This window comes from Fundulus heteroclitus, unplaced genomic scaffold, assembly GCF_011125445.2.
Source record: "Fundulus heteroclitus isolate FHET01 unplaced genomic scaffold, MU-UCD_Fhet_4.1 scaffold_229, whole genome shotgun sequence".
In the NCBI taxonomy this organism is placed as follows: domain Eukaryota; kingdom Metazoa; phylum Chordata; class Actinopteri; order Cyprinodontiformes; family Fundulidae; genus Fundulus; species Fundulus heteroclitus.
In genome coordinates, this window is record NW_023396641.1 from 135,564 (window position 1) to 161,428 (window position 25,865).

At 40.2% G+C, this 25,865-nt stretch overlaps 1 protein-coding gene across 1 annotated transcript in view; it reads left to right on the plus strand.

The window, feature by feature from the left end:
* LOC118559115 (desmoglein-2-like) overlaps positions 1-25,865 on the plus strand; it is a gene marked incomplete at its 3' end in the record, with an annotated part of 92,072 nt that overhangs the window by 16,545 nt on the left and 49,662 nt on the right. The window contains exons 4-8 of the mRNA XM_036129835.1: positions 15,708-15,852; positions 17,000-17,157; positions 19,900-20,034; positions 20,466-20,651; positions 25,448-25,791. Coding sequence (XP_035985728.1) covers positions 15,708-15,852; positions 17,000-17,157; positions 19,900-20,034; positions 20,466-20,651; positions 25,448-25,791 — 968 coding nt within the window. The remainder of the gene's footprint in view (positions 1-15,707; positions 15,853-16,999; positions 17,158-19,899; positions 20,035-20,465; positions 20,652-25,447; positions 25,792-25,865) is intronic.

Consider the following 25,865-nt stretch of genomic DNA (forward strand, 5'->3'; position numbering starts at 1 on the left):
ATACGCAGAGAACCCACAATTCCAGGTGTAGTCGTAGGGGGTGATTGTCATAAACTTATGCTGTACGCCGACGACATTCTTCTTTTCGTATCGGACCCAGAGCATTCCTTTAACTCTCTGTTCACAATAATTAACACTTTTTCAGATATATCTGGCTATAAAGTAAATTGGACCAAGTCGGAGGCCCTACCTCTAACTTGCTACTGCCCTAAGACCCTTTTTCCAACTGGCATGTTCTCTTGGCCTCAGAAAGGCATAAAGTATCTTGGTATTGTCTTCCCACCGCTGTTGTCAGACTTAATAAAAATAAATTTTGAACCGCTATTAAGTGGGATGAAAGCTGATGTTGACGGCTGGAGTCAGCTTTATCTCTCTATGTGGGGGAAGGTAAATATCATAAAAATGGTCTGTACACCCAAGCTTAACTATTTGTTGCAAGCTCTACCTGTCCATGTTCCTTTGAACTACTTTAAACAATTTGATCAACTTTGTAATTCATTTATTTGGAGCAACAAGAAGCCCAGACTTAATTTGAAAAAGTTACAGAGACCAGTGGATAAAGGTGGACTTGGGATGCCTAATTTACTCCATTATCACTATGCTTTTTCTCTCAGGCACTTGGCACATTGGTTTCTGCCCCCTGAGAAAGCACCCCCTTGGTTCCACCTTGAGAGCATGGCTTGTTTACCCTTTACACCGCTCTATAGTCTATCAACTAATCTTGACCTTCTTAACCAGTCACACCCTATTCTGTCTCACTTGAAAGGAGTATGGAAGAAAATGTCAAAACTTTTTAAATTTGACCCCCACCTCAACCGGTCTGCTGGTATTTTGCATAATCCCAAACTCTGCATAGCAAAGTCGCCATTTTTTTGGAAGTCCTGTTATCAGAAAGGTATAAGAGTGTTGGGTGATCTATACGACAACAATGTATTGAAATCTTTTGAAAAACTCATACAAGATTTTAATTTACCCCGGCAGGATCTTTGGAAATATTTGCAATTACGACATCTGTTGGTAAATACATTTGGCTCACCCACAAAGCCCCCCTTATGCTGTGATACTCTGGAGCACATTAAAAAAGTGTTTGGACGTGGACATGAGGCCTCAGTCTATTATAAGATGTTACTGTCATCCTCAGATCTCAATATGCTATCCCTTAAAAGAACATGGGAAACTGATTTGAATCTCTGTTTTACGGAAGAAGAATGGGATAAAATTCTTAGGAATATGACAAAATTGTCACGAGAATTACGGTCTAGATTGGTCCAATTTAAAATCCTGAACCGCGTATACTGGACCCCTTCTAGATTGCATAAAGTGGGATTAGCGGACTCTGATGCCTGTTGGAAGTGCCAGCATGATAGGGGCACACTTTTGCATATGCTCTGGGAATGTCCTAAAGTTCAAGTGTATTGGTCTTCTGTTCACACTGTTGTGGAGAGAGTCGCTGGTCAGGGAATTCCCTTTACTAACAAGCTGTATGTACTGGGAGATCCTTCAGTTTTGAGTTATTTGCCCTCCTCTCTCGCACAGTGGGTACAGACAGCCATCATGCTGGGGAGAAAACTTTTAGTAAGGGATTGGAAGGCCCCATCAACACCTACTTTCACCCAGTGGCACACCTCACTTGGACAACTGGCAGCATTTGAAAGATTATCATACAGACTGTTAAATAGAGTAGAGGATTATAATGACAAATGGGCCCCCTACTTTTCCTATATGGGTCAATGACGTTTCCAGCTCAGGTTAACTTTAACTTTAATCAGTAAGGTCAGTTGTAACCTTGTATAAGTGTATTGTTGGCATCTTTTTTGTTCTTGTTCTTCTTTTATGGTTTGTTTTGCTTTATATTGTCTATGTTTCAGTGCTTGCATTCCTAATTGGTCTAATGTGCAACATGGTATACTTTGTATGTTTTATTTTGTTAAAACCTAAATAAAGTTCAAGTCATAAAAAAATAAATGGCAAGATAAACGGTCTTTTTCCAACTTTTGTCACTTTAACCTGACAAATAAAAGTAAGCCATAAAACACTATTCCAGCACCTACTGTGTATTTATGATTTTACATTGCTGAAAGAGGAGGATGGGATGGCTGATAGCAGGACACAAACATTATGGCTGTTTCTCAATTCACGAGAATGCGAGCGCGTTCTCGTGAATTGAGAAGCAGCCTAAGACTTCCTGAAAACACAAGAGTGTAGACTTCCCAGTACATCCCTTTGTAATATAAAATATGACAGTTTACTGGATTAAGGAAATTTCTAGTATACTACATGCTATCACACATAATTTTTGAGAATATAGAAACATTTGCTCTTTATTTCCCAAAGTTTTCGGGAGATGTCTGAAAGACCGTTTATTTATTTTTATTTTACAATTTTGTAAACAGCTGCCGATTAAACTGAATGTTACAACCTAGACATGATTATAGGATTTGTTTAACCGAGAAATCAACTAGAAGCGCCGGGAAAACGGCTGCAAAGTGCGCTCCCGACACGGGGGAAACAGAATTGCGCACAACACCGGCCTACGAAATGGCGGCGGCCGTCCAATCCATCCAGAGACCACGCCAACAACGCCATCTTCTTCGCCAGGCTGGAAAACAAATGAGAGTGGTATGAATAAAAATCAAACGCAAGTCACAATAACATTAAACAAGGAAGGAGAAGCAGTAAAAACAAGTCACTTACAGATAATGTCGTCTTTATCAACATGGTGTAAATCTGGAATTGCAAACAATGCTCCGAGCAAATAGGAGGTCACCGCCTCGCTCCGGTTTATAGCGCCAGCAATTTGTCTCCGAGTTGTGAAGACGGCATACTGCTTCCTGTAAATGAAAATACACTTTAATAAAGCTTGTTCTTTTGCAAGGCTACTAGGCTAATCTTAGATTTGGTTGTAGGCTAGGCTACTTTTAGCTTAGCTAGCAGTCACCGAACATATTCTTACCTAAGCTTGGGATTCTGCACCCGTCTTCTCTTCTTGGAGTTAGTCTCTCCCGCACAGTTGTTCGACTGCAGAGCCGCCAACTTGTTCTCTATGGACAGCAACCTGGAGTTTACCGAATTCTGCAGTTAAATGAACCGCTCATTCATATCGGCACTATTAGCTGACGAGACGGTCCACTTCTTCTTCTTCTTCTTCTTCTTTCGGTTTTTATGGCGGTTGGCAACTAACTTTAATGGTGCATTACCGCCACCAACTGGACTGGAGTGTGGTACTGGAGTCTAACCTTCCCTTGCAAACAAATAAAACAAACACACAAACAAACATAACGAAACAAACCAATCAAAACAAACAAAAAGATCATACTAAATTATTTTAATTAGTCCTGTATTCCTCAGGAAGCCAATTACATAGTTTACACTCATTTCCCCTGTGTTTTTTTTTGCAGAATTTAGTTTAGCCTCATCTGTTCTCCTTGTAATTGTAAGACTAGTCTTTGTCTTTCTTCCTGATATTTATTACAGTGTACAATAACATGCTCTATAGTCTCTGGACTACCACAGAATTCAGTTGCCATCAGCATGCTTCTTCATTATTAACAAAGTTTTATTTAGACGTGTGTGTCCATACCTCATTCTAGAAAATACATCCTCCTCCTCCTTGCTTCTGTTTGTATTTCTGCTCTTTCCCACTTTATTCTGAATGTTATAGAACTGTCTTCCAGTCTGCCCACCGTCCCATAATGTTTGCCATTTACCCTTGACTATGTTTTTGACCATATTTTTAATTTCTTCTTTGCTGTAGTGCACTTCAACATCTATATTAGAATGTCTAGCTGCTTGCTTAGCACTTTTATCTGCTAACTCGTTTCCTATTACTCCTATATGAGCTGGTACAATACCAGAGTTATATTAATTCCTGACTTTATTAGATTATTTGCAGCTTGCAGTATATCATACACAATGTCTTGCCTTGATTTTGACTGAAATGTTTTAATACTGATTAAAGCTGAGCTGGAATCTGAAGCAATTACTGCCTTCCTTGGCCTATTGACCTCCACCCAAAGCAAAGCTAGCCACACAGCAATCAATTCCGCTGTGTAAACTGCTAAATCATCACTCATTCTTTTTCCAACTTTAATGTTTAATTTTGGAATGACATAAGCAACACCCATTCTTTTATCAGTTAGTTTAGATGCATCTGTATATATAGTTAAATCCTCACTATACCTCTCCATTAAAGTGGGACTTATTTTTAGTTCATTAAACCCCATTTCATTTACTTTAACCTGAATGACCCAACCAAAACTTCTGACTTGAACATTTCCACGCTCTTGGCATTGCTTCAGTACCGACTGACTCATATGAGACAGTCCACTGATAGCAATCAGCAGTTTCTTCTCGTCAGTCTGCGGACTGGCTGAAAGTTGTAGATCGTGTCCAAGAGGAGTTGAAGGGGAGTTGAACGCGAGACGTGGGGTAAACTCCCCCTGCAACCCTGATTTGCATTTGTATAGCTCACAGCATTTTCATTTACATGTTAAAGCCTCCCCTAGAATTAGGAGGAGGGGGGGTCATGGGGGGACCACGCCAAGCAAGGCCCACGTCAATTTCTGACAATTCACGGCAGTTTTCGGTGTTGCCTGCAAATTACCGTGAACAGCCGTTAACCTGAACTTCCACGACAATCTACAGTGCCGCATAGTGACGAAAATCACACTTTTCATGCAGTGTATTCTGCTTATATTGAAACATTTGCTTGCTCACTCGTTCGTTCATGCTATTAACTGTTGCTGTAATGCCTTCTTTAACTTTTTCGCCCACTAGTTTTTTCATGATCATAATTATCGCTCATTGATGTAGATGTATTTTTTTTTTCCCCTTGTCGTCTGAATTGCATACATTGTTCTTATCCATTTTCCTTTTATGATTAAACGGCCCCCCTATGTATCCCACTCCTTACTTTAATCACCAATACTCATAAGTTGTTGAACCTGTTTTAGGTTTAGCATAATTTCTGAAGCTGCTCTATGCTTTCATCATGTAACTTAACATTTTGGTGCAAAATGAATGTCTATTAGCGGTGTCCCCTATTTCTTTTCTTGCACCTTGTGTTTTATGAAGCTTGTTGTATGTTAAAGCGCCTCTTTGAATCTTAGTCAAACCCCCTGTGGGGTTGATAAAATTCCAAAACATATCTATATATGTTTTAGATGATTTAAATAAAACTTTGTTAGAAAAGTAAAAGAAAATGCTTCTTTGCGAACCTTTACCATCTTTTCTTGGTTTGGCAGCGTCTGGTTTACAGGAAGCAGCGGGGTCCGTGAAGGGATAATCCAGGTCTTGGGCAGGGGGGAGATCCGTTTAATCCAGCAGAGGTATCCAAGGGAGAATCCAGAGACGTGTCCAGGTCCAGATACAAATCCAAATCCGAAAGCACAACAGTCAAAAGGGGCAAGCAATCTCCGTAACTTACAGGCTGGCAGGGTCCGAAACACAGGTAGGCAGTCCAAATCTCTGAGGCTGAAGAACAGGACTCAGGCGGGCAGACAGATCCAAAAAGGGCTCAGGCTGGCTCAAAAAACAAGGACAAAAACAGGTTGACAGACAGACAGACAGACAGACAGACAGACAGACAGATACTCAGAAGGATGGCTGGAAGTTCTCACCGTGAGGCTCGAGACGTTCTGGCACTGGAGACTGCGATGAGCAGAGCTTATAAGCAGGTAGAGGCGGAGACAACGCAGGTGTGCTGATTGCAATTAGCAGCTCCAGTGCCAGAAACGTTACACTCTGACTTAAAACAATTAACATCCTAGGGGTTTATTAATAATCTTGATTGCTTTTAATCTGAAGGTTTCCTTCTAAGCGCATCCGCCAATGTGTTTGTTTCTAATGTGTGTTTTGTTTTTTAATTGTGTACAGGAAAATCTGATGTGAAATGCAGAAGGGGTGTCTGCCAACTCATCTTTGTTTCGTGTTGCAGTTCATTGAAGGTTATCCGATGCCTCTGTCTTTGCCCCCGCCATTAGTTGTCCATTTTTAGTCCTCATGTCTCAGTTCAACAGCACAACATCGTTCCAGGACAAGCATTGTCCATAAATCTTCTTTCTCCAATCGTTGTGTCTGAAACCACAAGGAATTCTGCCAGCATTTTGCCAATATGGATTTTGTCCAAAATCAAAATATCTAATACAAGAATTGTCCATCTTCATTCGTAGTGTGGTGTAAACAAGTTGAAAAGAAAAAATTAAAACAAAAATTACAAGAAAACTGTCTCAAAACAAAATCAACTACATCGTTCTCTCTAAAACGAACTATTCTTAAAGTTCTTCACCTTTACCCCAGATCTTGATCCCTTAAAAATTTATCCAAGCAAAATATTTTCACAGTTCAACCTCTTTGTATAAGTTCAATAATCAAAAATATATTTCTCTTAACCTTGTAGCATCACATTCCCCATTAAACCTCTATGCAGCTTCTGTAAAAATTACTGATTTTTTGTCCAAAATTTGATTAAAAACTGGATTAGGCAGGAATCAAGTACATCACCTTTTTTCTCCGTCCCCTGGACCACTGTGGCACCGCTTGGTACTCACTTGCATCTGAGAATGGTCTAAGAAAAAAGAGACTAAAATCTCTCTGTTAGCAAATTCCAATTATTAGACCAGGTTTCTTTGCAAGAAAAAAGGCAGAAAACAGGATAGAAATGTTAATGTGAGTCAGTGGAGAGGGCAGCAGTGGGAAGGGGTACATGAGAAATTTCTAAAGCCACATTTCTACCGCCAGAAGGGCTCAATATTACCTGGTGTCTAAGTTGTTTAAACTGAGCATAATTTAGTCACTTTTGTCAATCCCTGCATGTCCATTTTAGATCTAGATTTCTTACCATATGGCCTGAAAGAGCTCACTTTCCAGAGTCTTCTGTTGGAACAAAGGTGGCTTTGCAGCTTCATCTCCCATCATCTGAAAGAAGTAACCTGTTTCAGGTTAAACTGTCCCTCTGAGGCTTGCCCCAGCTCAGCATAACTAATAACATCAGAAGATTTTGTAACTGATGACATGCTTAATGTGGCCTTCTGATATCTTAATGCTCTTAAATTTTTCTCTTTAGGCAGCTGTAAAATCCTTAGTTAAAAATCTCCCTTTAAACATATCCCATCTATTTCTCCCAAACAGTCTCCCATATTCTCCCCATATGCTGTTTGCCATTTTATTAATGTTCTAAAATTACAATATAAAAGCTTCTACTCTGTTATTATTTCAGCTGTCATGAATTCATTGACAAACACAAGCCAAACGCAATCTGAAAGCATAACTGAATACAGCCTCAACGCCTCTGGTTGCTGTATTGCATAATTAAGCTCCAAACTAAAAAAAACCTTTATCCCTAGGCCCAAGTATTTCCTACAACCCTGGGATATTTTTTCTTTAAGACATGTTAGCATATCTCAGTGTAACAATTTAATTTGGCCAGATATTTAATGTGGGAAGAAAACAAACTGTGTTATTAAAATCTCTCTATACCTTTCTTCAGCTTTTAGTTAACATAGTTCATGATTAAAAACGTCATTTGAATTACGGAGCTGCAGTTCTCCCAAAACAAATGAACAATCTGAAACCATGAACATTACTTCAAACAGACGAACGTTTAGTTACATACGATACACAAATACATACATACATACATACATACATACATACATACATACATACATACAGTTACATAGAAACAACAATATTCAGACAAACAAACACATGCAGGCCTTTACTTCGGACAGGGAGGAAGGGCTGTTCAGATCCTAGCGACGGTTATGGCAGCCTCTTTCAAAATGCCCTGGCCAACCACACGCCCAGCACAAGGGCACATCATAATCTTTGGTTGGTCCCTTTCTATCATTTCTGTACTGCTGTGTATGTCTACTGGGAATTTGACCCAATGGAGGACTCTGATACATTTGAAATGGGACATATGGAGGGAGGTGACCCACAAACTGGTTTGCACCAAACACAGGTGTCGGGGCAATAACCATCTGAGCTTTTGCAACATTCTTCTTCTTCCTCCTTTTACTTTGATTGTCTCTCAGCTGTTTTAGCTTTTCAGCTACGAGTTGTTGTTTTAAATTCTGTAAATCACGGCTAAGTTGCTTCATGTTCTTTTCATCCATATCCAGCTGATGAACCAAAGCTGCCATCCATTGATCTAAAGGCATATCATAACTCGCAACCATTCTGTCCATGTTCTCCTTAACATCCTGTGTCTGGCCCTTTAACATTGCCTGTTTAAAGCGTTGCTGCAGCGTGACTGATAACGGGCAAGAGCCCGTCTGGTCTTCCCATACTTTCAACATTCTGTTCACATATGCTGAAGCCGACTCCCCTGCACAACGTGTAGTGTCCTTTAAAAGGCCAGAATCCGTACTTACCGGATAAAACGTCCTCAGTGTGCTCCAAAGTTGCCGTGCCACCGGGGCCAAAGGAGCAGCTGCTCCTAGTTTGTCAGTTCCAGCAGAAACTTCAACCGCATGTACCTCATGTGGTTCCAGGTATGCTGATAAGCCAGTCCTCACATCACCAATAGCCAATACATACCCGCTTAAAATCTCCACGAATACTTTGATCCAAAGGTGCGCCCCTTTTCTGGGATCAGGGAACATGTGCCTCAGATGAATGTTGTCAGCACATGAAAGAGGGTTGTAAACAGCTGCATTCACCTGTCCTGTAGCACTGTGAGTCTGAAACAATGGCAGCTGCACACTTTGTTTCGTTGCAGGTAAAGAAAGATCAGTTTCGCTAGAATGCAGATTACATCTGGGTCTTACGTCACTGCTTACCTGTCCCCCACATAACTCTATACCAGGCACCTGCACCGAAGGGTCTGATGAAGTCACCACACTCCTGGCCTTGGATAACAGTTCTCCACTATCAACACACAGATTGTTTTGCATAACAGCGGCTGCACCAGAAGCAGACATGTCTGGAATAACTGGAGTTGTATACTTACCTTCTTGTTTGAAAGAAGATGATTCCCTTACCCCCTGCAGATTTTCACTCTCTTGTTGTTTGTCGAGGCCTGAGAAGCATATGCTGAAATAAAGTTCAGTTAGTTTTATCAAGCCTGCTATTTTTATTTCCTCTTTTTGGCATTTTTCTCGAGCAAACTCACCTGCATTAGCCGTTTCTACTTGTGCTTGGGCTAGTCTATTTTTTAACATTTGCAAATAGTGAGTGCACATCTGGGCTTCTGGTGGAGGCCCTTCTGTATCACCAAAAACCCCGTCTCCCCTCATATTTTCACACCACTCCTCAAATTGTTTTAAATGGTTTTCAGCATCTTTATGTGGGAAGCTTGCCATTATGCTCCCTTTTCCTGCCTCCAGCAGTGTTCCTAAAGAACCCCCCTAGAGCTCATTTTCTGCCTGATTCTCAGCCATTCCAGCACTCACACATCTTGGCCAACCTGCTGGGACAGCGTCCTGTCCCCGGTCCAATGAGAGCTTATTTTTTATCTCTCAGACACCAAAACTTATTATGTTCCTTTGTGCCTTATTATAGTGTTTTTACATGGCAATTTCAATGAGCCAGTGTACTCAGGATGAGCAGGTTATATGTCACCTGAACAGGTGCACCCTTTACTCTTCACTTCCAATGGCTCAATGTTAGTAACGTGTCTCACACACACGCAAGCCAAGCTTCAGTTCACTCTGTACGTACTTTTTTACTTACCTTTTTCAAATATATTTGGATTAGCTGCTTTTAAAGTTCTTTAGGAGAACTTTTTTGGAACTATCGAAACCCAAAATCCAACGGCTCTTTGATCTTTTAAAAGCCACGCGTAATGGCGTGCCTGTCAGAATGGCTGCTTTTATGCTAAACACAGAGGAACACGCATTTTCCTCCGTGCCTAACAAGGGGACCTTTTAACCCAAATTCTCCACACTCACAGTATTTTCAGAGACCTGGCCAGGGTCTCCCGGACTTTCACCGCTGTGAGCGCACGCAAATCCCAAGTTCTTATCGACACGTTTGCAAACAATTATCCTTAACCACTTCTCTGCCTTTAGGAATACAAAAAAAACGGCCCTTCCAGGAAGAAAAAGACACTGGGAGATAAATGAAATCTCCTTACCTTATTGTGCGGCCGCAGGCTGTGTGTTTTTCTTCCGGAATGATGTCCTGGCCGAAAAATGGAAGGTGGTACGCCGCCTTTTGGGTCTGGGCGGAAACACCAATTTGTTATTGTTTCACCGTGTCCCGTCTACGGTGAAACACCCTCGGTGGACCCAGCTCGTTTTACCCAGTCAGGCGACCCCCACTTACTTATTACCTTGAATGTAGGACGCATAAAACAGACAAGTATACTTTTAGTTATATTTTATCTACGTAAAGACAGAGAAACAGTTACAGTCACACCAGCGCTGATGGGCTCCTGATTGGCAGGAAGCCTCGATTGCTCATCACACAAACATTATATAGGTATCTAGGTACACACCCATACAAGGGCTGTACACATCCAAACTGTGTCACCTCCAGGGTGGTATCTGATAGATATGTGCCAATCTTTTGGGTTAGTGCCATCTAAGTGTGCCATGCAGTTCTGGGATAAACAGCTCGTTCCACTTGACCTCGTTGATATCCTAACAGATTATTTATAATACATTGTGTAAAAGTGAAATTCATTTAATATAAAAATCAACAAGTCCATTTTTATTAGTTCTATTTAATCTTGCAATGAGTTTACTCGTGTGGCCCTCTTGAGATCAGATTAAGCTATATGCGGCCCCTAAACCAAAATGAGTTTGACACCCCTGGCCTAGAGCATGTTATAATTTTAATGTAGATACAGAGACCCTGATTTACTGGTGTTTCAAGGCAACATTAGCCCTTTTTCCATTAGAAGCCCTAGGATTTAAAGCCCAAGGCTTTGGTTTCCCAGAATGAACCAAAGTCTGGGGCTTTTGTGCTGTTCCATTTGCAATGGACCATTTATGTTACATAGCTCAATGTATGGCAGGGATTCCCAAATTGTGGGGCGCACATCCCTGATGGTAAAAAAATGTAATGACGGTCTGATAATTGCACAATTACAGTGTTTTTCCCCACACAGTAAATATGCGTAAATAAACATTTCCTCAAAAATTCAATAAATAAAATTGTATTCACATGAAAAATTTATTTATTTAGGTCTTCTTCTGCGCTTCATTTTAAAATGAAATATAGAAGTTATACATTGTACTGCAGAGGTCACGGATTAGCGGACCGGGGTCCGGATCCGGACCCATCTGCTGGCTAATCCGGACCCAACCTGATTTAAAACATTTATATATTACTGCATGTCCAACGACAGTGTCGAACTCAGGGGTATAAGTTCTCTGTCGCTGCGACGGATTTCCGTCATTTGGAAATTGAGCGCAAAAAGTCCCGTCTAGACTTTTTATTCAAGGTTTTAATCTGAAGCTGCTATCAACCAATTAAACCTGGCAGAGCCGGGACATTAGCCAATCAGAAAGAGAGTAGGGCGGGTGTTTGCAAAGCGAACATTGCCAGTCTGAGGTTTATCGGTGTTCAATCATTTTAACTTTTGGGAGAGCGTTTTAAACTGGCCACAGATGGTATGAATGAGAGTAGCGGTGGTCAAAGGTTTTCTTTGGATTAATGCAAACCAGCAGGTCAGAAAGCTTAGTGGATAGAACAGCTGACAACGACTTCCCTCGGTAAGTGTTTCTGTCGCTGCTCCTGCAGTCAATCAATGAATTATTTCCACCTGTGGCCATGTCGCCTGTCAGCGTTGAAACGCGGCGACCAACCAGGGATCTCCCAGTGATTCGCTATTATATTTTATTTAAAACACAAAGAAGAGTAACGCGCTAGCTCAGGCTAATTTAGCATGACCCTTGAAGTAGAAGAGTCGGAAAGTGAAACGATGTCCCGCATTTGACTGGGTTCGATTCGGAAAAAGTAAAAGAAGAAAAAAAAAAACCTGCGCTGTTCTGAAACAAAGAAGGCAGAGCTGCATCTGCTGTCGGTATGCAGCAGTGTTCACCTGATGAGCAGCTGCGATCCAGGACACTAAATAAAATGACAAGGATTTTGATGCTTACAGAATTGTTAAGAAAACTACATCAAAAAGATAAAATAAATAAACTGCAGCTACAACATGGACTGGAGAACGGTTCTAACTGAGTGAGGCCAGAGAAAGGCGATTCTCAGAGAGCTTTTTATGAAGTTAAAGTGGAGCGTGGACACAGGGTTCATCCTGGACAGGTCTCCAGTCACTGGGCTAAAATATAACAATTTTATTAAACTTCAAAAAAGTTAAATCATGCCTTTTTATAAACTGTAATGATTAATTGGTGAACATAACGGGCAAAGCAGAGACTTATTATTGTCCTCTGCAATCTGTGTCAAATTAAAATGTATTATATCATGATAGTGTTGATGATGTGTCCTGAATTTCTAAGGCTGTGGTTGGCCTTGTATGATCATAATATTGGTTTATATTGAATGTGACAGGGAGCCAGTGGAGTTGATGTACAGGTGTTAAGGAGATGATGTAATGATGAAGCTGCTGTCCTCTGAACCAGTTGCAGTTTATGGAGGTTTTCCGGAAGACAGGGAGGAAAGGGAGCTGGGATTGTAAAGTGGACTGTGGACCAGTTTGTCAAAAGTGTGAAGGAAGAACTTGATACTGCATAGATGATGCCCAGATGATGATGTGGATGTGGAAAGTGATGGAGAGGCTGTCCAGGATGACGCAAAGGCTCTAAAGCTGAAAGGTGGCAGAGATACAGGAATTTTCAATGGATATTTTAAAAGTACCAGATTTGGTTGACTTTGCACACTAAGCAAGTGAGCCAACTAATGCAGCATGATGTCCATGGCCCCGGGAATATATGGGTTGGTGAGAAAAATCTTTCAGTCAAACATTATTTTTGTTTCAACCCCTGTGCTAACTTCACTTGCGCCGCTTCTCTTGTTAATATGGCAAATCCTCCTGAGCGTCAAACACCAGGATGCACGTGATACAAATTAGCCAAATAGCTTTGTCAGTCATGGTTGTTGCTGCTGGCTACTTTTTAGGAAAAAAAAAGCAAAATCAAAAAGCACTTTGGATTTTAAAATAGAAAAACGTTCTATTTTTATGTTGTTTTTTTTTTTGTTTAAAAAGACAATGTACAAGGTGGATGCATAAACATTTTATTTCAGTGTTAAATACTGTTTGAAGTAACGGATTGTAATTAAAAATGTGTCCGGACCTTTACTGGTTGCTGATTTTTGTTATTCGGACCCCGCTGATTTTTAATTAGTGACCCCTGTTGTACTGTATATGCGCACCTAGCTTGTAGCTGCTACTTCATTCATTCTCGCAAATATGCTCAATTTGCTGACATCCGGCAAACTGTCGGGTGAAGGCTGGTTTTCCCTTACCTGACTCCGCCAGATAGATTTGCTCCGCATATCCATCTGGAAACCTTCCGTTGAAGTAATTTTGGGAAGGGGCGAAAATACTGGTTAGCTGATTGGCCTATGTTGGTGATAGACGGGCCAAATAAACCAATCAGATTCGTCGTCGCTCGTAACAGAGCGACGACGAAAACACAACCACAAGCCAAGCTACTCTTGCTGCTGCAGGTAAAGGCTCGTTAGCTCAGCAAAGAAATACTCTGTAATTCCGATAAAACTTGCTCGATAGCCACGCTAACGCTAGTTTCATCGGCTGAAGCCGCCATGTTGTTTAGACTGAACTGTCGCGCTTCCCGTTGCGTCACACCTCAACCCGCCTCAAAGCCAATGCTGATTGGACGTTCGTTTGGTGAACGGCTCCAAATTTTCTTCAACGGAGAGTAGCCAGACTGATCTGCGAGTGAAACCTTGAAAACTTGCGAGATCAGGATGGTCTCACGAGGCTAGGTTTTCCCCCCATATACCCTGCCAGTCGCTTTAATGCTATAAATTTCCCTGTGGTGGAATAAATAAAGGATTGTGTAATGTTATCTTAGCAAACACTTTCTAATGGGGTACATGTACTGGGTTCTTTCAAGGTCTTAATTACACTTTTTGAGTGGGCTCCAATAACATATGACATATAATATCTACTTTGAAAGTTAATATGATCTGCTGGTGAAGATGACCACTCTTATCCACCTGGAAGTTCTCTGGAGGACTGAAACGCCTCAGTCAGTGACGTCAGTCTGTGGGTCGAGACTCAAGGGTCTGTCTGGGCCAGGAAATTAGTGAAGTTTTGTCTCCTCGCTGCGTTTCTGCAGCTTGACTTTTTCTTACTCATGGTTTTTCATGTGCTTATATAAATTAGTTGTTTCCACTGCATTTAACTGCCTTTTTTTTACAAACAATACAGCTTGCCGTTAATTTATTTAAAATATTAATTTATATTTAATTAAAATATAGCCAAACGGCACTTCTTTTCCTCTCCTCCTTGTTTTGCTGCTCCAGCAGTCTCTCTCTCCGAGTCTGAGGAGCAGTAGCGCGGTTGTTTGTGTGTCGAGTGGAGAGAGAGCTGAGTGGGCGGGCCAGGCTGAGCCTGCATGCTGATCGGCTGGCACACCAAACCCCATAACGGTGGCGAGAGGGGAAGATCAGCAAAGTGCCCTGACAAACAGGGAGACTTTGGTGAATCTGCTGGAGTCAGCGCGTGCGGGAGAGAATAAAAAGTATTGATACTTTTAAACAAGCATTGTTCAATGTCAATACCAGCGTTGGTATCAATAGTATCGATACTAGGATTGAGCTGCACAGCTCTAGTGTGTGGTGTGTTGTGCTCGTGGTCTGACCGGACATCACACACTGTTTGAACAACAAACATGTTTTATCTAGAATTTTTTTTATCGTTACGTGTGGTGTCCCTCAGGCTTCGAAAATGGGCCGACTGTTTTAAAATCCTGCCATGTGAACCCGCCTTAAGGTGAAAGTTATTGAAGAACGAGGAGAGGAACCAAGAGAGAGTGAGGAATCAGAGGCAACAGAGGAAAGAATTGCATTGGATCCGGGAGAAACAATACCGTCGTTTACGTCAGTGGAGGGAAATTGAATTCAGGCCTAATTCGGTCTCTTTATCTGTATCGATTGCGCAGCACCTACAAACAAAGGTGCTTCGACTCTGAACCAGCGACAAGCACTGATGCACATATTATGGCCACACCACTGCCGCCACCGCTGCTGCTGGTGGGAAATTTGGTGTTAGAAGCCATTTCTTGACTAAGCTTACGCATAGAACTTTAATTCTGCCCGCTCGCATACAGGGCGGGCACAGCTTGCTCTTCAGGCGTCCAAGGGCCACCAATACCTGCTCGTGCTGCCGACCCTGGGTGAAGTTCATTTTCAACATTCAGTTTTAGTGCGTATTCAGACAGGAACAGGGAAACCGGCAACCGGTGGTGGGATGTGAGGGGAGCTGAAGTGTGTTGCTGTTAATATACAGGTTTGTGTGCCAAGAACTCCCTAATCAAGATTTTGGTGAGCCCATGTGTCAGTGCTGTGCATCACCAGTTAGCTGTCTGAAAGTACTGGTTTACAATTGTCTTATAGTTTCTTTTATTGTGTGTCTCGTATCAATCAATCAATCAATCAATCAATCAATCAGTCTCATTTCCTTACAATATTTTTTTAAGTTTGTGAGTGAGTCTCTGTTTTTTTCTCATTTGTGGATTTGGACATTTAGAACTAGTACCTTTTTTCAGTTTGCATTATGTATGTTTTATGAGTATGACAAAGATAACACTATGATTCGTCTTTTTTAGCTCAGAGGTGTTGCTAGATACCCAGATGGCACTGAAGCAGATAAACCCATTGACCTACGTATTAAAGTTGTAGATCAGAATGACAATGCTCCAAACTTTGGTTCATCTGTACTGAAAGCTACGGTGGATGAGTGCAGTCCTGCAGGTCAGTGGTGCAATTATAAAAACTCATAAAACAATTGCAGGTAAATTGGAACAGTTTCAAATTATACTGATTTCACAGAGTATCATAAACTTCATCTGTTCAAATGCTCGAACACACAAAGTGATCCACAATTAAATTGCTGCCCTATATCCATTTTAAGCATGTTATTATTGTCATGATTTGGGTTTTTATTATTTGCTGATGTTCCGTTTGGTCTTTATGGTGATTTTGGTTCTGGATTAGTTTAAGTTCTGTTTTGGTTTGGTGATTCTTTTATGTAATCAATTCTGTCTTAGGTTTAGGTTCTGTACTAGTTTTGGTTAATGGAATAGTTTGGGTTTTAATGTGGTTTGATTTTGTACTTTGTTTCCTGTTATCAGTTTCTTCTGGCCTGCTCTGTTCACTTCTGTCACCAGCCCTAATTCAGTTCACCTGCCAGCATTCTTTTGTCTTCCTCTCACTCCCCTTCACCAGTTACCATCCAATCAGCTTCAGTTTAGTTCCAGCCATTTTGTCTCCCCTGATCAGCCCCACCCATTCTTGTAATTAGTTTCAGTCTGTTCACCTGCTCACTCCCCTACTTATATCTGCCTCTGTCTCCTGCACTCTGCCAGATCATTGTCTTTATGAGCCCTTGGTGAGTTTTGTCCAGCAGTCCCTTTGTGTCTTTCTGTCGACGTTACCCAATTGCATCTTTTTTGACATCTGAGCCAGCCTGTATCCTGAACCTGATTTTCCTGCCCTGTCTGACTGCTTACCTGTTTTACCGACCCGAATCTGCCTTAGGATTATCTGAGCTTGCCTTATCCCTGTCTGTACTCCTGCCTGTTTTTGGACTGCTTTTTGTGTACCGATTTTTGGACTGCCATACTGACCATTGAGCCTGCCTTTCCCTGTATTGTCAAGATTGCCTCCATTAAACCTGTTTTTTCACTCATCTGCTTGTCCGGCCTGAATACTGGGTCCTCTGTCTCTGAATTCGTGACAATTATTACACTCAGATTAACACTCTGGAGGGTTACACTCTTAATTGATGTTTTAAAAATGTTTCTTTTAACATCATCTAATGTTAAACGTTTCGACTTTGGTGTTAAATATTACATGAAGCTACAGATTGTTAATGGCACATCATTACTTTTTTTTACAGGGACTATAGTTATGATAGTCAATGCTACCGATGCGGATGAAGAAAAAACGAAGAATTCTAAGATTGCCTACTCCATTATAAAACAGAAACCCAATCCCTATTTTGACATGAGTAAGGATGGCTTTCTCATTGTCCAGAATGCTATGTTGGACAGAGAGGTACTAACTCCACCACCTACTGTTTTTCCTTTTATTTTGCTGTTTTGTTGTTGTAGACATAACTTTAGCAGATGAATTGAACTTGTCAAGAATCTTTTATTGCCACTGCGTGTTACCGTGGTGAAATTTGTTTCTAGGACATACTCTGGCTTAGGGAACACACAATAAACATTATGCAATAAATAATGTGTACAGCTTTTTTAAAAAAGAGATTAAAGCATGCAAAACAAAACAGTCTTTAGGGTCTTCTAGGACTCGTATCGAGTTCCGGAAGTCAGTCCTATCTAAATATGAAACTGTGCAATGAACATTCCAGATAGTTATTTTTCAATATTCCTAAACCTTAATATGCAGAACTGTGCATAAGACTGTGCAATGGAACATCCTGATAGTTAATTAGCAATATTCTTAAATCTTAATATACAGAACTGCACATGAAGCTGTGCAATGAAAACTTCCTGATGGTAAAGAGTGTGCAAAAATATGCATTCACAGTAGTGATACTGTAACATGTACAGACTCGGCCTCTTCAGCAGGGGACAATAGCACTTAAAGTGAGCTAAGTCACTCATCACCTTTATTGTGCTGCATACATACCACACAGTAAGACACAATACACTTGGTATTGTAGCAATGTAAAAGATTTTTAGCAGCTTAGTTGAAAGTCCAATGCGTTTCAGTTTCCTGAGGAAGAAGAGCCATTGTTGGGCCCTGTGTGTTAACGGACCAGGAGAGGTCAGAGGAGATGTGGATGCCCAGGAACTTTATGCTGTCTACATGCTCCACTGCCTCCCCTGTATAAAGAGAGTGGCGTGTTCAGTCTTCTTGGACCTCCTGTAGTCTATTATTACCGCCTTGGTCTTGCTGATGTTCAGGATCAGATTGTTCCTGGAGCACTGTGTAAGCTTGTGGACCTTATCTCTGTAGTGGGTTTCATCATTGTTGGAGATGAGACCCATCACAGTGGTGTTGTCCACAAACTTAACTATTGAGTTTGTGGGTTGGATAGCTCTTGTTGGAATATTATCCTACAGTCACTATGACCTGACGTCACTTCGGACATGGGAGCACTGGAGATACGAGAACTGCACACAGTTCCACAGTACGCTGATTGCCAAGGTCAATGTTGCCGTATCTGGTGGTGCGGGATAGTGAACAGGATGACTGTCTCACGGCAAGGCCGCTGTCAGGTATTAGTGGGAGATGAAAGGCAGGGGGAGTCAGAAACAGGGCAGACAGCTGCAGCTGGACCGTGGGGTGCGATTTCTTGCATCTATGTCATCTCAGCTCAGCTCAGAGCAGTCATGGGTGAAGACGGTGAAAAGAGCAGGGCTAAGGACACAGCCCTGTGGCGTACCGGTGTTAAGGATCAGTGGAGCTGATGTACGTTTTCCTTTCCTCACCACCTAGGGGCTGTTGGTGAGGAAGTCACTGGTCCAGGAGCACAGCGTTATAGATAAACCTAGGTTGTGGAGCTTCAGAGCCAGCATGTCTGTGAGCAATGTTTTAAAGGCTGAGCTAAAGTCCACAAATAGCATCCTAAAACAAGTGTTAGGATGCTGCAGATAAGTCAGAGCTGAGTGGAGTGTTAACGATACAGTTTCCTCCATGGAGCAATTCTCCCTCTAGGCAAACTGCAGGTTGTCAAGGTCTGCAGGGATGGAGTCCTTGATGTGTTGCAGGAGGATCCTCTCAAAGCACTTCATGATGATGTAGTTGTTGAGGCAGGACAATGGTTGATTATTTTGGAAACAGGCGTGATGATGGATGATTTCAGGCAGGCAGGAACCATGGAGAGCTGCAGGGAGAGGTTGAAGATGCCCAGAAAGACCCCTGCTAGCTGGTCAGCACATGATTTATGCATCTGACCTGTCACCATGTTTGGACCTTGTTGTACAAGAGTAGCAGTTACACAAAAAAATCTTCTGGTGAAAATGTATCAGTTTGGTTATGTTTGTGCTGCTCATTTGTTCAAACTTTCTCCACAATCTCAAAGGTTTATAAGTTGCAGCAGCTTTTAAGCAGTACACATGCACTATTCTCTCAAATCTCACGCCTTAACTGTGAGACACACGCATTTTCTGGAATGGGCTGTGAGTCATCCGTTACTGCACTTTCCATTCAGAGCTCAGTCTAAGCAACACCTTCTGCTGAGTGGTTTCAGACTTTTTCACAGCTTGGTTGGCATCTGTAGCTCCTACTGCTGCTAACATCAGCAGAGTAAACCCAGAATAAACAGCAGAGTAACAAGCCCCCCCCTCCCCCAAATAAAACAATATAAAATGAAAATCTTTCAATTAAGTAATAACATTATGGGTTAGATTCACTTTGGCATGTGTTGATGTACCCCTGGCCTTAACTCATCTGCTTTCGATAAGTGCATGTATGTTTGTGAATGTGGCTATATTTTAGAGGGCTTTGAGTAATTAGTGTGACTAGATGATTTACCATTTACTATCTTGAGACTTACTTACTCAGGTTTAAGGAAAATATCAAACTGAGGTAAGACAGCATTTAATTTCTATGTTTCACAGCTATGGGACAATCTCCCTAAATCCAATCATGATTCACAATTTGCATTTTAAATTTTTTTCTTTCTATGCAACAATTTTAGGTGTCTTTCAAAGCTCAGGTTTTCTTTCACTTCCTTTCAAGGACTCTGGATTGCATTGTGAATGAATGGTGCCACAGAAATAAACTTTCCTTGCCTTTGTTAGGCTCACAAGTATTTTTTTCTTTCAGAAAGAAGACACATACTTTCTAACTGTGATGGCAAAAGATTTATATGGTGAAGAAGGAGGACACACTGCAACTGCCACTGTTACTATAACACTCAATGATGTGAATGACAATCCTCCAACTTTGGAAAAAATGGAAGTAAGTGTTTCATGTTTTTATTCTGATACATATTGTATTAGAACATATTGCTATTGGGGTTTTTAGTTGTCATGATTGTTGTGGATTGGACAGCAATGTTGATGTTATTGCTTCTATGCATTCAAGTAACAAAATCCTGGACTTCCATGTTTTTCCCTTTAACCTGAAGGCAGCTTTTAGGTGATAGGTTGCTTATTAGCTATAAGTGTAATTGAAAACACTTGAGTCTATGACCAATTAGTTCCTGTCAGTCTTTGGGATATTGTCACTTGTGAGAGATCTATCAATTTGACCAACACCATAAGGGTTCAGAAACCCTGAACTGGTCGCATTTTCAAATTAAAGACTTTGTGATAAACAAATGTTCTAGACAAATATACATTATTGTAATGACGCCTTTTAACATCATGTTTTACTGTCTTCTTTTGCAGTATGAGGGTGTCATTGAGGAGAACACAGCTGGTGTTGAGGTGATGATGATCAAAGCACAAGATCTGGACGAGAAGGCGACGGACAACTGGGAAGCTGTTTATGAGATTGTCAAAGGCAATGAGGCTGGATATTTCAGCATAAAAAATGATCCCTTAACAAATGAGGCAATCCTAATGCTTGATAAGGTACTATTTTCCTCACTGAGGATATACAGTTTAGCCCCAAAATGATCCACAACACTGGTAGATTTCGGTATAAATTAATTTTTTTATTTAACCAAGGTGTTTCTCCTGACTAAAAGTGATGTTAATGTTTTAAAGTAACCCAGCTAAAGTCCAGACATATAATTTGATAAAGAATCTGTAGTGGGACCTAAATGTCTTTTCCACATGTTTCAGGGTTTAGACAGGGAAACCGGATAAATTTTCATGCGGTTTGGCCTTTCATCCACACGTTAATGCTATTTTACATCTCTGAAAATGAATGATTCTGAAACTCGGGCCAAAGTGCCTATTTCTTAAAAACTCTTTTTTGAGACTGTGTGTGTATATGACAAGACAAAATTGTTGTGGTGTTGCTCTATTACAATATTGGAAAATAAGCAGCCTCAAACACAGTTCAGCTTCAGTCCTTTTGTTTACTCTCCGTTTTCTTCTTTTCCTTACACATACAGCATAGCTTTCTCATATAAATATACAGAGCTTTTCCTTTTTGTGCAATAACAGAACATAAAAATTTTAGCATACGGTGCATCAAATGACGTCACATGAGCGACCATTGTTATAGACTTGGCAAGACAATGGAGTACAAAATGAATGCTGTCAGAGAGGTGCAGATTTTTACATTGGTGTTGTGATTGACTGCTTACATTATGTGGCAACCAATGTTTGTCAATCAACTTGACAAATTCACTAAGCTATGGCATCTCTGATCATTTATGTCCAATTGACGTAACCTTGGCACTGCACTGCATTTCCAGTTTTTACCTCAATATTGACACTTCAAAGTAAAAGCATACATGGAACATTATAAGCATCATAGGTGGATCAGAGGCTTTTTAATTGTTTGTTTTGTAAAAAAAAACTTAAAACCTTAATTATGTCTATTAAAAAGAACATATAGGTCTGCATATAATAATATATTGATGTTTCCTTTTATTTCTGACTAATTCTCAAAGAAATGAGAACATTGTTGTCTTTTAGTTTCATGTAGGAATAGAAACAGGTTAGAGATGGTTTGAATTTAAAAATTATATGTACTTATTAGACTTAGACTTAGAGACTTAGACTTAGACTTTCTTTATTGTCATTTTGTAGCACAGAGTGCATACAGAACGAAATTTCGTTTTTTCATACAGCTCAGAAAGATTGCAGTAACTCTACAGGATACCTTGCAGTGAATTTACAGTACAGGATAAGAAAAATGCAGTGGTAAATCTCAGTCGAATACAGGATAACTTTCAATTAACTTTCGGATAAAGTGCAGCAGTGAGCAGTAGGCAGATTGAAATGTAAAAACAATGTAAGCAATGTAAACAATTATGCAGTAAGGTGCAGCAGTGATTTAACAATAGGCAGTTGCATTGTAAACAGTTTTGCAGTACGTTTCCGGAAAAAGTGCAGCAGCGATATTGAAGGATACATACAAATGTGCAAATTAGCGGGTCGAGTGTGGTACACAGTCCGTTTTTATACTTCAGCAGTTCAACAGTCTGATGGCAGCAGGGAAAAAGCTTTTGCAGAACCTGGTGGACCTGCAACGGATGCTGCGGAACCTCTTATGCTATATTTAAAATGTTACTGGGCCCCATTCATAAGCTATGGATTGATTCAAGGATGTCCCAATCACAAAAATTATTCTATCCAACTGTACGGAACGTTTTAACGTCCATTCATCATTTTGTAATAAACTAAACTAAACAAAGGAGAAAAAGCGCTTGAACACCAACTGTTTTACACTGACAAAGTGCTGTTCAACATCGCCTTTATTTTGAAGGATTCTGAATGGCTGACATAGGTTTAAGCTTCGCAGAACACTGTCCCCAATGGATCTAGCATGTTTAAAACAGCAGGTCAGTGGTCAATTTATAAGGATTTGTGTGGATGAAAACTATTCTAGAAAATATACTGTGTGTACAATATTTTTAAAAACAATGTGGGGGAAATATTTGTTTTCATAAATACCCGGCTATGTGAGTACAAGGCCAAAGTTTAAGATGATGACAAGAAAATATTCCAACCTCCAAAGACTTGGAGTTTATCACCATCCATCCATCCTTTTTCTGACCCACTTAATCCCTCATGGGTTCACGGGGGTTACTGGTGCCTATCTCCAGCGTTCACCGGGTGAGAGGTGGGGTACACCCCGGACAGGTCGCCAGTCTGTCACAGGGCAACACAGAGACAAACAACCTTTTTCTCACACACACACCCACACACCCACACACACACTTACACCTAAGGACAATTTAGAGAGACCAATTAACCTAACAATCATGTTTTTGGGCTGTGGGAGGAAGCCAGAGTGCTTGGAGAGAACCCACATATGCACATGGAGAACATGCAGACTCCATGCAGAAAGACCCAGGGTTGGATTTGAACCCTGAACCTTCTTGCTGCAAGGCAACAGCACTACCCACTGCGTCACTGTGCAGCCGAGTTTATCACCAAACATATTAAAAGTTGCATTACTATTATAAAACGGTATTCCTGTAATGCCAGTTAATAGTTTTCTATTGATTATTAAGAAGGCATGTTAACTTTAAACATACTTTTTTCCATGAAATGTTAATACAAGCTTCTTTTCCAATAATGATACTTCTTTGACATTGCTTTGTCTGAGCATGTGGTCATGGCAACCAGAGACAGCCAGACTTTCACTCTGTTTTTCTGAAGTTATTCTGGCTCAAGTTCAAGCTGCTGGAATTGATAAAGCGATACATGTCAAAACGTTTTCTGAAAAGTCTGAGAATTAGACAGAATTAGAAATACCTGTCTAATTCTCAGCCAAAGAGAAACTTCTTAGTTAAATGAAAATCTATGCAAACTAAATCTAATGCAGCACTGCAACAACATGTCACCATTTACTGCAGATATTTAGAAACTGTTTTTAAATTTGATAGACAAGGAATTTAGAGTTGTTGATTGAAAACAATGACCTGGTCATATACAGGTACGTCTCAAAATTTGAATCTTTTGTAAAAGGGCAATATTGTTTGCCAATAGTCTTAGAAGGTGAAACATATATATTATATAGAATCATTACACTGAGTAATGTATTCCAAGCCTTTGTTTCTTGTAATTTTGATGATCATGGCTTACAACTGGAAACTCAAGGTGGCACACCCAAATCAGTTAATCAATTAAAACACATGTAAAGATTTTCTGGGCGTTTTAGACGGTCTCTCACTTTGGGTCAATAGGGTACACAACCATAAAAAATTTTGTTTGGTTGTCAAGAGGATGATGAAAGACACCAGACGTAACAAGACAGATGACTTGAAGGCATCTATCAAAGCGATCTGGGCGTCAATTACACATACACAGTGCCACAGGCTGATTACCTCTGTGCCACGGAGCATTGATCCAGTAATTAATGCTAAAGGAGCCCAACCAAGTATTCATTGCCTAGATATGAACATTTTTTTCAGAAGCCTGAAATTTGTGTAAAAAATAATTTTTTGATTAGTTTAATGCAATGTTGCAATTTTTAGACAGTGAATTTTGGGTTTTCTCAATCTGTAAGCCATAATCATCAAAATGACAAGAAATACAAGCTTGACATTTTTGGCACTGTTTATTGAATCTCTACAAAATACCTTTCATTTCTGAAATGATAGACAAAAAATATTGCACTTTATTATATATAAAAAAAAATTGGATGTACCTGTAGACACAGATTTACCTCATACTTATGTAGGATTTTTTTATGTTGCCTAAAGTCTGATAGTTCACTTTAATGGGGCCATGGTGATCTAGTGGTTAGAGAGCAGGCCATTGACTCTTTCTAGGTTTGAATTACATAAACTGCTACTCTGAGTCCCTTAGCAAGGCCCTTAGCCCCATAATGTTCCCAGGGTGCTTGACACTACATCCTAAGGTTAAATGCTGAGAATGAATTTCATATTTTATTGTATGTTTGCCAAGACAAATAATTGTTGTTGTTGTGTTGTTCATGTTCATTTCTCATCTGCCAATCCCATTTAAAATACAAAAGTCCAATTTAACATAAAGCACTAAACTTAGTCGTCTTTAATATATAACTTTAACAATACTAAAAGCAAGAAGACAAAAAGCAGGATTTTCATATTTACCACATTAGAAGAGAAGGGATTGGCGTTAATGATTTACAAACCAAGTGTAGTGCACTGAATACATTTTTACTCAGTTTGGCCTTTCTTGCATTATCTTGCTTAACACCTTGGAGTTAACTGGACTTTAAATCAACAATATGACACTAGCATGTCATTGGGACAAAATGTACTAATGTCTTCCAGTGATCAAACTCACCTAAATTCCTTTGTAATGTTACATACAAACTGTTTTTTTTTTCTAGCCAGCTGGGACTCAAATCCAAATTTTTCTTTTAAAACCGAAAATCTACTTCCACAAGAAAAACATTAAATTAGAAACTATTGTTACCACATACTCTGAAAGTGCAAAGTATAGTATTTTAGGTCTTCATAAATGTTCGGTGCCTTGCTACTCTCAAGTTTTTCTTTTACATCGCAACAAAAAAGGCCTTCAAAACTAGGAAGTAAGGAAAAGGTCATTGGAGAGGAACACTTTGACTAGTACCATACACAAATAAACATTCACTTAGATTTTACATATTTTGTTGGGACATTTTTTAGATTATCAATACTGTGTACAGAGAGGAAATGAGTTCATCTCTCCATGCAGGTAAATCACAAAATGTAAATAATCCACACATCTCAACATTCTGTTTAAGCCAAAACTTTGTTCCTTTGTATTTTTTACAGCCTGTGGACTATGAGGATGTAGAAAAACTGGAGCTAGGGCTAGCTGTAAAGAACAAGGCTCCTCTGTTTGCTGGATCTGGTGCCAATGGTGCAGCTAATATAGATTTTGGATGTGGGGCTGGTAGTGCCAGTGGTGGCTGTGGTGCCAACTGTGCTAGTGGAACAACATTTAAAACATATCCAATCGAAATCAATGTAAAGAACCAGCTAGAAGGACCAGATTTTTTTCCATCGGTCAAAGCTATTACCGTCACAGAAGAAGGCCAATCTTTCACCATGAATCAAGTGATTGCAAGTTATCGTGCAATAGATAAAGACACTGGGAAACCAGCGGAGAATGTAAAGTAAGTGTAACTCAAAGTTTGTGAAAAAAACAATAAAAAATAACTGCAGCTTTATTTGTCATTGAATTATCTAA